Below are 15276 nucleotides of genomic sequence, written 5' to 3'. Positions count from 1 at the left end.
TTTACTCTTAGTAGGGCAATTAGAAGGTGTCTACATAAACAGAAGCCAGATACAAGACAACCACGATGGGATGATCTCATTTAAAAAGGGGTGGATTAAGAAAGAGGAGTGCACAAGAAGAAAGGGAAAAGGATAAGTCTTAAAAAACAGTAATTAAAAAAAGAAATGCTGAGATCAAAAAAGTTTGAAAATCATTGCTTTAGTCTAAACATTCATTTTACAGATGAGGAAAGAGAAGATCATAGAGGTTAGGCTAATAATTCTGAGAGATGGGATTCCAGTCCAAGTCTCTCAGGGTCAAGGCCAACTCTCATTCCATCTACTGTCCCTGGACAAAAAGTGGCAATTATCATGTCATTTGTCACTGCTTGTGCATTCTCCTTCCCAAAGATGCAGTAAAATTCCTGTGTAGTCATGGTTCCCCTGTCTCTCTACCCTCCTCAGAACTGAGGTCATCACCTATTAGAATCAAATACCAGTGAACTCCACAGTAGAGGAAACTGCACTAGCGAAAATGGAAACAGTTAATAATTTTGGTTCATTTTCTCTCATGCTATATAGGCAGACCCAGATGACAAGGTTTTGGACAGGAGGTGGGGTTGTGAAAAAAAGAAAGATGGGGAGGTAAGAGAAGACCAATCATAGCGCTTGGGGAGGAGAAGAATGAGAAATGATGGGTCTGGTTACCTGGGTGACAGAGTATGTGGTAAGCCTCTCTACCGGGTGAGGTGGGAAGGGTGATGTCACTGAAGCACCATTTGAAGAGGCCCTGTCAGAGAGAGAGAGGGGGAGACTGCAGTTAGGATCAGCAGCTGTTCAGGTAAGGCTACTGGAAGCAGAAGCCTGAGGTATGGGGGTGGGGGGGTGGGAACTGGTCCCTGAGGCTCATGGTGTCCCATTGGAGACCCAACTCCTGCTGAGAAAGCAAAGTATCAGATCTAGAGCTCCAGTTCCACTTTCTACTTACCAATTGGGGCATTTGGGGCAAGTTTCTTTATTTCCCTGGGTTTCAGATGAAAATATCTGTAAAAGGAGAGGATTGTACTGGCTAATCTCTCAGGTCCCTTCAGAATCTGGAATTCTCATGTCAGTTCTGGAGCCTGTGATCCTTGGGGCAACCCAACAAGACTCCCAAGGGACTGACCCCCAGTTCCCTCCATAGAGTGACTTTAAGAGGTCAGTCGCCACCCCACACCAAACCCCATCTCCATAACTTCCACAAATCCCTTCCCTATTATATTAGCCAGACATGGGAATGGCAAGTCCATCACCATGGTGTAGGATACCTCTGGGCTTAGACTCTAAGATCCCTTTTAGAATATAAGTTACTGCTATAGTTAATTCTTGTTATTGTAGCAAGCAGTGTTTGAACTCAGAAACTTGAAATCACACTTGAAATTAGAAGCACTGGGTTCAAACTCTAGAGGTTACTAGTTGTTTGCTCCTGTGTAGTAATAGCAGTAGGAGTAGGTAGTAATGGTAATAGGTAATAGTAGTGGTGGTAGTAGTGGTAGTGGTAGTAGTGGTAGTAGTGGTAGTAGTGGTAGTAGTGGTAGTGGTAGTGGTGGTAGTAGTTGTAGTGGTAGTAGTAGTAATGGCAATAGTGGTAATAGGAGTGATAAGAGTATGGGTAGGAGTAGTGGTGGTAGTGGTAGTGGAAGTAGTGGTGATAGCAGTAGTAGTAGCAGCAGCAGCAGCAGCTGCTGCCACACCTGTAACAGCAGCAACCACAAAATGCAGCAGCTTCCATAGCAATAATCAATAATATTTATATAGTGCTTTAGGGTTTACAAAGATCTTTTACATGTTTTCTCATTGATCCTCATGAAAATCCTGTGAGGTAGCTATTATTAGATCTATTATTATTATTATATTGAGACTGAGAGAAGTTAAGTGATTTGTCCAGGGCCACACAGCCTGGTAAGTATCTAAGGCAGGATTTAAATTCAGTTCTTCCTGACCTCTAAATCAGCACTCTATTAACTACCCTATCCAGTTGCCTGGGACAAGTCTCCTTTTTCTAATTATAAAATGAAAATTATTGTCCTCGGTCTCATAGGACTTATGGAGGAAGAAGATACTATAAAACCTGCAGAAATGGGAGTGATCTGGATTCACTATTTCTAATGAGCTTAGTACCATGGAAGTCACCATGGCCTTGGCATTCTTGTGGTTTCTATTTCCCAGGAGAGTTCCAAGGGGTCAGCTCCAGGATACATCTGGAGAAAAGTCAGGTGCCGGTGGGGAAGGCCAGTGGGGAAGGCAGGGGAGGACGCTAGGGCCAGCCCAGACATATGAGAGCTGTGGGCACCTAAGGGAAGATGGCATATACTCATAGACAACCCTAACATCTCATATTCCCACCCTCCTTGAATTCTCTGAATTTGCCTCTAGGCTCTTTTCTTTGGTGGGCACCCAGGCTTTCTGACAACCTGCCACCTTCCTAGTTTCCCCATCTTCTTATACTTAGTCCCTCGGTGGGTACTATGATCTAGCTCCTCTTACCAACACTCCTCCTGGCTTCTCCCAGCCTGTCCCACAAACCTGGAAATCTCTCCCTCCTCATCTCTGATTCCTAAATTGATTTTTGTAGATCTTGCCCAGTGCCCCAGCTTTGACTTGGCCTTGCACAAATTCTCTAAATAGCTTGTTCCTGTGCTGCTACCTGAATGGTGTCTTTCCCATTCAAGTGGAAGCTTCCTGAAAGCCGTGACTGTGATAGCTCATTTTGGGATTACGGGTGGGGGTTGTTCTTGTTATTTATGTTTACCTTTCCTTGTATCCCTAAGCTTAAAACAATTCCTGGTTTAAAAAAAAAATGCTGATCGGTTTACTATATATCTCAGGGGTACCAGGCCATTCACTAAGACTAAAGATTTACAGCATTCATGGCCTTCTCTAAGATTGTATATTCTCTGATGAGGATTCCCTTACCAGTGCCCTCCAAAATACTTATAAAATATGTTTTGATGTTGTGATCTGTGCTTGAATCTTGTTCCTCTTTTGAACTATAAACTGAGAACAGGAAATTGTGTCTTGACTAAACCTTCTTAGGATCATCAGCTTTAGAGATGAAAGGGACCTTTGAGATCATCTGAGCCAATCTCATAATTTATAGAAAAGGAAAGAAATTAAAGCCTGGTAGCCCTTAGTGATTTGGCTAAGATCATTCAGGTAACATGGAGCACAGTCAGAATCAGACGCCCTTCGTTTGGACCCAGAAAAGAAGTCAGCATACATTAACTACCTATAGTTTGCTGAATTAATGAATTTCCTTGAGGATGGCCCCCATGTGACATCCATGAATTGCTGCTGTCTTACTCAAATGGATGTGTTAGCCCAGATGCCCTCTGCAGCCTCTTCCTGCTCTGAGATTCTAGAATTCTCTAAATAAGCTTCTATCCAGTCTGGGATTCTCAAGTTGAGGCATTTCCTTATCTGTCACTTCCACAAGCCTCTGCCCCATCCCTGAGTCATGCCTAGGGTGGGACAAGTATGACTTTGTATTAAAGTGTTAACCGAATTTTTACTGAGCCAGTCTCTAACCTCCACGTGACAGAGTTGGCAGAGAAAAAGGTGCCAATAAACAAGTAGTGGTTTATTCATTCCTTTTGTTGCAAGGAACTGATGGGCAAATTGTGAGATTTCTCCTGGTAGGAGTTCCCCCTTTCTGTTGTGCAGTCAGATATGATAGAGAGATAGAGAGATAGATAGAAAGGTAGATAGATAGATAAATGTTTGGATGTACAGATGTATGGATGTATGGATGGATGGATGGATGGATGGATGGATGGATGGATGGATGGATAGACAGATATAGATATAGATAGATATAGATAAGATATATATATACATATATATATATGATCATCATGGGAAAGGGAGAGGGTAAGTGGATCACAGAACAATCATTTGGGGGGGACTTAAGTGATCTTCCCAGGACAAGCCCAACTTACAGGACAATACAACATTCATATCAGCTGTGTCCATTCAAGTACAACCCAGGTGTCCTTAAGTCCTGTGGGAATGGCTAAGTGGATAGTCTTGGAGGTATCTCATTATTCTGCTTAGGTACAGTATAGTTTATACTCATTCCCTTCACTTAATGGAGGCAAAAGAATGCAGGCCTTGTCTGGATCAAAACAATTGACTCTGGCTGCTTTGTTTTCATGGCTTCCCAGGACCAGAGTCTGCCTGTGAAAAGGATCTCTGAAATTAAATTATTTTAAATATTAAATTCATTATTCCTCCCATATTGCTCCAAATGAACATAATAATTCTCTTCCCAAGAGCATCAAAATTTAAAGAGGTTGCAAACTTCAACATGCTCACCCTGAACAGCTGGAAGTCTCTATAGGAACTAATTCCTCACATACACACTTCCTTCAATTTGTCTTAGTTATTTATTATATTATTTTCACTTCATAATTACAAATCAGGCCAGATGACACAATCCATGCTGTTTGGTCCACAGCGAGGGTATGTTTTGATCTACTTGGCCTTGCTGCCAAAATGACTATTTAAGATTATTCCCAGAGACAACTGGATGGTGCAGTGGATAGAGCACTGGCCCCTGGAGTCAGGAGGACCTGAGTTCACATTAGCCTCAGACTGAGCTGTGTGACCTTGGGCACATCACTTAACCCCATTGCCTTGCTAAAAAAAGACAAAGATTATTCTCTTTCCAAAGCATTAGTTCCCCTCATAAGCTCAGGTCCCTTCCCAGAACAAAGTCCCTTTTCATAGCATCAAAGAAACTCATATTGAATCTTGGAGATTTCTACTCACTCCACCAGACAATCTGATCCATTCAGGGACAACTCCAGCTGTTAGAAATTGAATGCTTCCTTATATGGAGCTGAAATATATTTCATCATTCCTTTTATGCATGCCTGCTGGAACCAAGAAGAATAAGTCACAGAATCATGGAATAACCAATGATAAAGACCTTAGAGTCCTCCAAGGTCAATCTTACATTTGACAGAGGAAGGAAACTGAGGCTGAGAAAAGTCACAAGAAGAGCAGTTAGGTGATGCAGTGCATACAGCACTGGCCCTGATTCCTCAGACACTTGATGCTTGTTGTGTAACCTTGAGCAAAAGCCTTGCCAAAAACAGCAATAACAAAAAAAGAAAAATAAAGTCATAAGAAGGGACAGAATTAGAATCTGAACCCAAATCTTTTGACTCCAAATTTTTTTAGAAAGATTTTATTTATTTTGAATTTTACAAATTTTTTCCCAATCTTGCTTCCCTACCCCCCACAGAAGGCAGTCTGTTAGTCTTTACATTGTTTCCATGATATACATTGATCCAAATTGAATGTAATGAGAGAGAACTCATATCCTTAAGGAAGAAACATAAAGTATAAGAGATAGCAAAATTACATAATAAGATAACAGTTTTTTTCTAAGTTAAAGGTAATAGTCCTTGGTCTTTGTTCAAACCCCAGTTCTTTCTCTGGATACAGATGGTATTCTCCATCACAGACAGCCCCAGAGTGTCCCTTGTTGCACTGATGGAATGAGCGAGTCCATCAAGGTTGATCATCACCCCCATGTTGCTGTTAGGGTGTACAATGTTCTTCTGGTTCTGCTCATCTCCCTCAGCAACAGTTCATACAAATCCCTCCAGGCTTCCCTGAATTCCCGTCCCCCCTGGTTTCTAATAGAACAATAGTGTTCCATAACATACATACACCACAGTTTGTTAAAGCCATCCCCCAATTGAAGGACATTTACTTAATTTCAATTCTTTGCCACCACAAAGAGGGCTGCTATGAATATTTTTGTTTTTATCCCTTTTCTAATCTCTTCAGGGTATAGACCCGGTAGTGGTATTGCTGGATCAAAAGGTATGCACATTTTTGTTGCCCTTTGGGTATAATTCCAAAATGCTCTCCAGAAAGGCTGGATGAGTTCACAGCTCCAACAACAATGTGTTAGTGTCCCAGATTTACCACATCCCTTCCAACATTGATCATTGTCCTTTCTGGTCATATTAGTCAGTCTGTGAGGTGTGAGATGGTATCTCAGAGATGTTTTAATTTGCATTTCTCTAATCAGTAATGATTTAGAGCAATTTTTCGCTGGGCTTCTTTCTAATCACTCTTCCACATGGCAACCTCCCCATGTATAGAACTCATGCTCCTTGTTTTAATCTTCAAGGGCCAAAGCCATGACCCCAGCACTCCATCTGCTTTAAAGAAAGAGAGGTCAAAGCCATCAGATTGAATCACCAGGTTGCTGTCAGTTCTGTTGAGCTATGAGAATGAGACCAGATTGGGCCTGGGGGGGGGGGGGGGAAGAGAGGGTTGGTGTTGAGTTGGGGAAACAGGGACAAAAACCACTGATGACCAAATGTCATCTACATACAGGGGCATCAGTACTAGTCTCTAGTTTCAGACTTTTGTACCCATTGCAAACACAAAGTTACAAGATCATCATCATCACCAGTGTTGGCATCTTCATTTCCAAATATATCCCTCCCCCCAATCCCTTACCCTGGAAATCATTCCCTATAACAAATAACAAAAATCAGGTCAGTTAAACTAAGCAGTGCATCCTCAACCAAGTTTGACAGTAGAGGCATGTACCCATAATGGCCCTCCTCTGTTAAGAGGGGAGGGAGGAAGCTTTCTCATGTCTTCTTTCGGACCAAGGTTGGTCATTACAATCACACAGAGGTCCATTTATAAGACTAATGCTTAAAGAAACATGCCAGGTGTTCCCACTGAGGTAGGTGGTCCCTAAAGGGTGTGTTGGAACCAGTTCAAATGAGCTGCTTCCCAGAGCCAAGTGTTAAATTTTCAGAGTGAGCCTTTAGACCTTGGAAATCCAAAAACAGTACAATCAGGGCACGGCTCATTGGTTTTTATTGTTATTTTTATTTAGACTTAAGAAAGTGATGGAGAAAAAGTTAATAATACAGCGAACACTTTTTTTTTGGTCCAAAGAGCTGATTGATAAGCATTTGCCAGCATGCATCTGATGCTATCTCTCAGTGACATTGATCCTAAACTGTTCAATAGGCTTTTATTCTGAGTCCTTCTGGTCCATGTCCTCCCATAAATTCTCCACAGGTAATCCACCCAACATACTGGGAGAATTCTCTAGTTCTCTTGATATTTTGGGTACCAGCAAGGCTGCCCATTTTTAACTCCTCACTCTCATTAGAAATTATCAAGGCTCCCATTTCTCTAGCAACCAAGGTAGGCAGTGCCATTCTTTAGGTAAGGAAACCAACAGGAACTTGATTTGTTCTAGTTACCAACACAACCAACTGAATGTTATCAGGCCAAATATCTATTGTACCAGAGATGTCACTGCTCAGAAAGCTTTGTGGGATTTTCTTCTGAACCACTACAGTCCCGGCTATTTAAGGTTATGTCACTTAAAGAAGAGGTGGAGCAGATTAATGTATATTTAGGAAATGTTTTACAAAATCAATAGAACATAGATAATGTTAACATGCCATTTTCTAAGTCCGCACACAGCCCTTATGTGTGGTTTAGTAACTCCAATTCCTTTTTAAATTGGACACCAGTGACTCAGAGTCATAAAAGCTGTACCCATCCCCTTCCAGTTCTATCACCAGTTACAAAATGACTTTGTTTCCAAATAGCAAATCTACCCTCAAAAGATGTCCATCATAGGGGCAGCTAGGTGGTGCAGTGGATAGAGCACCAGCCTGGAGTCAAGAGGACCTGAGTTCAAATCCAGCCTCAGACACTTAATAATTGCCTTGGGCAAGTCACTTAACTCCATTGCCTTAAATAAAAAAAAAATTTAAGTATTTGTAAAAGATGTCCACTGTGTGGTCTTGGGGAAATCTCCTAACCTCTCAGCAAAGCATTATGACAGGCTCCATGGGAAGTAACTGGGATCCAAAGACAATGAGGTTCTAAATTACATAGAAGGGATCAATTTGCATATGTGTAGAGAGAATTTCCTTACTCATGAATGCCCTCCATAATGAAATCATAGGCTCAGTCTATCTCCCTGTGTTATCATATGATACAATATGAAGGCTGTTCCCAAAGAGAGACTTTTAAAGTGTTTTGAGTAATGGAAGGAGAAAAGACTCAACTGAATTTAAAGGTTCTAGTGTGGGTGTTTAAAAAAGTTTCCTTACTTCATGGTATTGTTCTGTCACTTCAATCATGTCTGACTCTTTGTGACCCATTTGGAATTTTCTTGGCAAAGATACTGGAATGGTTTGTTACTTTCTTCTCTAATTCATTTTCAAATGAAGAAGAAGAGGTAGAGTTAAGTGACTAGGTCAGGATCATACAGTCAATAAGAATATAGGGTCAGATTTGACTCAGAAAGATGAGTCTTCCAGACTCCAGGCCCAGTGCTCCATCCATGGGCCACCCAGCTGCCCTGCAGCCTTACTTCATTCTCAGATCTCATTCTTGGAGACTGTTTGATGTGGGGAAGTCAGATCATCTGTATTCCAAATTCAAGCTCATTTTACTACCTCTTTGCCCAATTTGGGGTTCTCAGGTTCTTGAGACTCTGACATGCTGTGGTCTATTTTCTAATATCCCCCTTTATTGACATCTTACGTTCCATGATCTAAGAACCATCCTATCTTTGACATTCTTTTTTTTTTAGATTTTTTTGTTTTGTTTTTATCTTTGACATTCTTTATTCTCAAAGTCTCTCTAGCTCTGCTTTATATTCTAAAGTCCCTCCTATCTCTACAAGTCCATGTTCTAAGGGCCTCTGAGTTTCAATTTTCTCTTTTGAGGTCCCTCTCCTCTGACTTTCTATGTCTAATGTTCTATAGAAACTTCTAGCCTGAACATCTTTTAAGATCTCTCTCAGTTTGAGGGCGGCTAGGTGGCGTAGTGGATAAAGCACCGGCCTTGGAGTCAGGAGTACCTGGGTTCAAATCTGGTCTCAGACACTTAATAATTACCTAGCTGTGTGACCTTGGGCAAGACACTTAACCCCATTTGCCTTGCAAAAAAACCCCAAAAAATAAAAATAAAAAATAAAAAGATCTCTCTCAGTTTGGACATTCCTTACATAGGAATGACATGGAATTGCCATCTTCCTACAGCAGGTTCCCTCGTAATTGGCCAAATAATTTATCTCTCCAGATGGAACCTTTGACAATAATAAATAAACTAGCTGTCCTCAGACAGCAGACAGGAGAGCCTGTCACCTACTCCCATACCTTACTGGGCTCCGAGCTTCTTCATCATCTCCTTCCTCTCTCTGCAGGCAAGATGACCTCCTCCTCCTCCCTCTTTGTCTTCTTCTTCATTCACATGATCCTTCAGTTGCCCAGGCCCACAGCTGCCCGCTGCCGAACAGCCAACCGAGCAGAATGTCGCCGCCATCAGGACTTTGTACCCGGCTGGGATCTAGCAGGGGAGGGCATAGATGTTACCACCCTCCGCCAGACGGGCTATTTCCCTGTGGACACCCAGAAATTTGAGCGTCCGGATGGCACCTGTACCCTGTGCCGAAATGATCTACAAGAAGGCCAGTACCAGCGTCTTCCCTTGGCCATCACTGACTGGCGCACTAAAGGTACCAATTGTGAGAGAAATGTATTCAAAACTGAGGCCAACTCCATAATGGAAGTGGCCGCTGAGACGTCCAAGAAGATCCAGAATGACTGGAAGCAGGGCCTGGAGGTTCAGCCCAAGCCTGGCATTGATATCAGAATGTCTGTGGCTGCGTCTCACTCTAAAGCAGCTGATTTTGCAGCTGGAAAGACCCACCAGGACGAGTACAGTTTCACCATCGACACGGCGCAGTGTAGTCGTTACAGGTAGGAGAGGAAGGTGGAGTGGGCTACACAGAGGCCAGGACACAGGAAAGAAGGAACAAAGACCATTGGGCACAGGGGCAAAAAGTGTCATCTGAATGAGAGTTGACAGAAATCACTTATACAGCTAGTCCCTGGATGCTTGAAAAGAGAAAGGAAGGAAAGGAGAAAGGGACAGAGGAAGGAAGGAAGGAAGGAAGGAAGGAAGGAAGGAAGGAAGGAAGGAAGGAAGGAAGGAAGGAAGGAAGGAAGGAAGGAGTGGAAGGAAGGGAGGGAGGAGGGAAGGAAGGGAGGAAGGGAGGGAGGGAGAGAGAGAGAGAGAGAGAGAGAGAGAGAGAGAGAGAGAGAGAGAGAGAGAGAGAGAGAGAGAGAGAAAGAAGGAAAGAAAGAAAGAAAGAAAGAAAGAAAGAAAGAAAGAAAGAAAGAAAGAAAGAAAGAAAGAAAGAAAGAAAGAAAAATTTTCTTTTTAATCTGGAGAGTATTTCTCATGGCCACCATCTTCAAATATTTGAAAACTGATAAGAAAATCATGAGAAAAGAGAAAATAGGTTTGTTCTATTTAGACCCACAAGAAAATCCAAGAAAAATAAAGAGGCAGACAAGTTATAGGATAGAGATATTATCTTAATATACAACCAAACCAAAAGCAAAACCCTCCTAACAGCTGGAGATGTTCAAAAGTGAAATAAGTTACATGGATAAACTGTGACTTCCCCAATACTAGAGATGGCCCAGCAGGTGAATGAATGTTGAAAAATGTTCCTAATATGTCATTGGAAAAAAATAAAATAAAATATCAATTGGAGAAAAAAAAATAAAAGACCATTTGGGGGAATCCTAGGGTCACAAGGTGATTCAGAGCTGAAAGGAGGCTTAGAGATGATCTAATCCAGTCTCATCCCTTAATAAATGAGAAAGGAGAGGTTCAGAAGGGGAAAAATAACATTGCCAATGACTCACAGGTATCAAAATAGCCTAGTTGGAATTTGAACCCAGGAATGTTTGCTCCAAGTGCTGAGCTAGTTGACCCACCAGAGGAGACTATAGAGAATGGGAATAGAAGATCCCTAAGCATGGATTGGTAGTAGGATAGATCTGAACCTGGAATGGAAGTCACAAGTCTGGATCCTGGTTTTATCAGTTATTACAAAATTAAACAATTTCTCTACTCCACATCTCAATTTCCTCATCTATAAAAGAGGAAAGCAAAAATAGATATGATGATAAATGAGGCCCCTTCTTGGGACCTATAAGATTATGTTAAACAATCCACTCATCTCTCTCTCTGAGAATCTATGATGGTTTTCTTTCCACTCACAGATTTCATCTAGTACAGCGACCCCCCTTGACTCAAGAGTTCCTTCAAGCTCTCAAGTCTCTGCCCCACAAATTCAACACCTCCACTATTACTGACTACTATCGGTTCATCACCAATTATGGCACCCACTTTCTCAAGTCAGTGGAGTTGGGGGGTCGGACCACAGACATTACTGCCCTTCGTACATGTAAGTTGGCTCTAGATGGGCTCAAATCCAATGAGGTGAGTGCCTGCCTCCAAGTGGAGGCAGCCGTGAGTGTGGGTGCTGCTGTTGCCACATCAGAACTCAAGAAATGTGAGGAAGATAAGAAGAAACACAACATCAAGGTCTCCTTCCACAACACCTACAGTGAGCGCAAAGTGGAGGTGGAGGGAGGGGACTTGAACGGGGGCTCATTGGAACTGCTTTTCTCAGATCAAGATGGGTCTACAAAGTTCTCAGAATGGACAAAATCACTTTCTAGTAAGCCTGGACTGGTGTCCTATAACCTGGAATCCCTGCATTTTCTACTGAGATCTAAGAATCCCTGGAGGGAGGAGTTAAGACGTGCTGTGAGCCACTATGTGAACAGCAGAGCCCGGTGGCAGAATTGTAGCAAACCCTGCCCACCAGGGCAAAAGAAAAACCCCAGAGACTCATGCCAATGTGTTTGCCAGGCATCCACCTTCACCAATGGTGACTGCTGTCCCAAGGAGAACGGGTTGGCTCATCTGGAGGTGAGCAACTTCAGCGCCAGCCACCTGTGGGGAGATTACTCCACACCAACTGATGCCTATATCAAGGCCTTCTTTGGAAACAAGGAGCTAAGGACACCTGTGATATGGAACAGCAACAATCCCAAATGGAATACTAAACTGGACTTTGGGACTGTGCAGCTGGTTGTAGGTGCACCCTTGAGGCTACAGGTGTGGGATGCAGATCATGGCTGGGATGATGACCTTCTGGGCTCTTGTGACCATCAGCCAGTGGCAGGAGGACAGTGGGAGCATTGCCACTTCCAACATGGTGCCCTAAAGTTCCATTACCAAGTGACGTGTAAGCCCCATCTCAAGGGAACCAAGTGTCTAGACTATGCCCCTCATGGAACCCTTGGGGAGCCAGTAGGAAACCGGAGTGGAGCTGTGTGGTAAAAGTTCCAACAAGAGGGGTAAATGTCAGCAGAGGATTGTTTTCAAATCTTAGTAGACTAAAAAGCTATGTGGTACAATGGGAGAAGCAGCAAATTTGGAGAGGAGACCTGGATTCAAATTTCACTTCTTTTCCTTACTACATGAGATACTTTGAACAAATCACTTAATTTCCCTGTGCCTCAGTTTCCTTATTTTTAAATTGAATGGGTTGAACCAAATGGCTTCAAAAGTCCTGTCCAGACTTACACATCCAATCTTGAAACTGGTAGGATGGTAATGGGGCTCTTGTTTGAGAGCTGGGTAATCCTCACTGAAGAGTTGTCATTTAGCCCTAGGGGTGAGTGAGTCTGTGAATATTTGGGTTAGAAAACAGGATGGAGTTCAAATGCTTATTCAGAACCATGCCTAGGAATTTTTGTGTCCAGAGCAAGAACCAAAAAAGGATGACCTCTGATTAGGGGAAGAGGAGCACTGCATCCCCATGGAACAGAATGGGGAGCAGGGAGGGTGGGGGCTCACCTCAGCCCACCATCTGGTAGCTTCCTACTTTAGTGAATTATTCAGGTTACTAAAAACCATTGCTTATATGCCTAAAGGACTTCAAATGCTAGAGAAGCCTTTTGTGTGACAGCAAAGAATTAGAAACTGAGGAAACGCCTATCAGTTGAACAAGTTATGGGATGTAAATGTTATGGAGTACTACTGTTCTATAGGAGACCATGAATGGTTGAACTCTAGAGAAGCATGGAATGAATTACAGGAACTGATGTTGAGTGAAGGGCGCAGAACCAAAATAACTCTGTATACACTGACAACAGCATTGTGAGCTGATCAACCTTGAAGTACGCCGCTCCTCTCAGCAGTTCAGAGAGCTAGGATAACCCTGTGAGACCTGTTATGGACAATGCCATCCATATCCACGGGAAGAAAAACAAAACAAACAAAAACTACAGAATCTGAAAGAACACTATGTTCATTTTTTAAAAATTTCTCTTAGATTTTCTTTCCTTTCTCATGGCTTTCTTTTCCCTTAGTCCTAATTCCTCATACAAAAAATGACTAATCTACAAACATGTTAAACACATGTATATGTACAATGTTTACCAGTTAACTGCTGAGGAGAGAGGGGTGGGAAAGAAGGGTGGAAGGATATTATGTAACTATTAAATATGTATATACATGTGGATGAATATCGAAAAACTTTCATAATATGAAATTGAGAAAACAAAATAAAATATCAATTGGGGAAAGAAAAGAATAATTGCTAGCTCCAGAAAAATGAATAAGTAAATTTACTGCCCTGGGTCAATGCTCCAGTTTCCCTGCTTTTTTTTATAACTTATATCTCTTTGGTTCACTGCTTTCTTGTCCATGGTCAATTAATTGCTATTCTGCTGAATGTAAATTCCTCAAAAACATAAACTGTTTTATATTTATCTCTGTGTCTCACACATTGTAGGTGCTTCAAAATGCTTTGTGATCTATTCATTGATTCTTGTCATGGTTTGTCAGATTCCTCTGCCTTCAAAGACATTCGTTCAATCAACACTTTTTCAGTACTTACCATGTGAACCAAGAAAGTGCCTGCTCTAAAGGAATTCACTGGCATTGGGAGGTCATAAATGCAATCCCCCTGCCTCCATCCCTAACCATCTCAAGTGATTCCATAACAAAGATTACCAGCACCAGGGATGGTCTCCTAGACCATCTAATCCAAAGAACACTTGAAGAAGAATGTCCCCTACAGCATTCCTGAAAATTGGGCCTTCCACCTGTGCTTAAAGACCTCTAGTGAGGCAATCATGAGAATCTAAACAACAATAAATTAACTGTTTATATTTTAATATGGAAAGGTGATCCTTGTGTCCCTTCTAGAATCTTTAATCATCAAAGGTCACAAAGCAAGTCCACTTAGTCAGAAAGACTAGGAATGGTTCTGCTATGGCTCCATAAGCTTAAAAGAAGAATGTAAAGGGAGAGAAAGGAAAAAGCAAGTTAGGGGAAATTGTCTTCCATAATCAAGAGTGAGGAGTCTACATAAACAAGCTGGAGGAAAGGCTGGTATTTCAATCTCACTGTCATTTAAACTGATTAAAAGAGAAAAAATTGATAAGTTTTCTTTATGTTAAATCATTCCTGACTTCCTGGTCCTCATGTATAATCTTTGTGCTGTATCGTTATAGTCTCCTGGATAGTGTTTTCTTTTGAATTTTTTCATCCATGTTCATTAATGAAATTGATCTATAACTTTCTCTCTTTTTCTTCTTTTTGGTTTGGGTTTCAGTCCCATATTTGTTTCACAAAAGGAATTTGTTAGGACCCCTTCTTTACCAATTATTCCAAATAATGTAATATTGGAATCAGTTGATCCTTAAATGTTTGGGAGAATTGACTTGTAAATCCATCTGGTCTTGATTCTTTTTTCTTAGGAAGCTCATTTATGCCCTATTTAACTTCTTTTTTTTGTAAAACAGGTTCATTTAGCTATTTTAGTTCTTCTATCAATATGGACAGTATATTTTTGTAAATATTCTTCCATTTCACTTAAATTCTTATATTTATTGACATATAATTGATCAAAGTATTTCCCAAATAATTGCTTTGATTTCATCTTCCTTAGCATCATAATCACCCTTTTCATTCCTGATAATAATTTGATTTTCTTCTTTCTTTTTTAAACCACATTAACCAAAGGTTTGTCTATTTTATTGAATTTTTTCATAAAACCAATTTCTAGTTTTATTTATTAACTCAATGGTTTTCATACATTCAATTGTATTAATCTCACCTTTAATTTTTAGGATTTCTAATTCGGTATTTTGGAGATTTTTAATTTGTTCTTTTTTCTAGTTTTTTTTAATTTCATACTCAATTTATTGGTCTGGCTCTTTTTATGTTTTATTGATGTAAGCATTTAGAGATATAAATTGTCCTCTGATTACTGTTTTTCCTGTTTGATGCATTGTTTCATTATCATTCTTTTTTTAATAAAACTTTGTCATTCTGTGACTTGTTCTTTGACCCACTCATTCTTTAAGATTG

At 41.1% G+C, this 15276-nt stretch overlaps 1 protein-coding gene across 1 annotated transcript; it reads left to right on the top strand.

The window, feature by feature from the left end:
* The first annotated feature begins 734 nt into the window (after positions 1–734).
* On the top strand, positions 735–14862 carry LOC141520701 (perforin-1-like). The gene is made up of 3 exons (XM_074232459.1): positions 735–820; positions 9233–9788; positions 11106–14862. Exons 2-3 carry the CDS (start codon positions 9238–9240, stop codon positions 12232–12234), a joined length of 1680 nt encoding a protein of 559 aa, XP_074088560.1. The 5' UTR covers positions 735–820; positions 9233–9237; the 3' UTR covers positions 12235–14862.
* Positions 14863–15276: the final 414 nt, after the last annotated feature.

This window comes from Macrotis lagotis, chromosome 4, assembly GCF_037893015.1.
Source record: "Macrotis lagotis isolate mMagLag1 chromosome 4, bilby.v1.9.chrom.fasta, whole genome shotgun sequence".
In the NCBI taxonomy this organism is placed as follows: domain Eukaryota; kingdom Metazoa; phylum Chordata; class Mammalia; order Peramelemorphia; family Peramelidae; genus Macrotis; species Macrotis lagotis.
The sequence above is the reverse complement of the archived record's forward strand: the minus strand, read 5'-3'. Positions and strand labels throughout refer to the sequence as shown.

Bases quoted from the DNA above. Each gene is read 5' to 3' on its own strand.
- LOC141520701 (XM_074232459.1), top strand. From the start codon at position 9,238: ATGACCTCCTCCTCCTCCCTCTTTGTCTTCTTCTTCATTCACATGATC. The intron at 9,789-11,105 runs GTAGGAGAGGAA...TTCCACTCACAG, and splicing joins GCGCAGTGTAGTCGTTACAG to ATTTCATCTAGTACAGCGAC.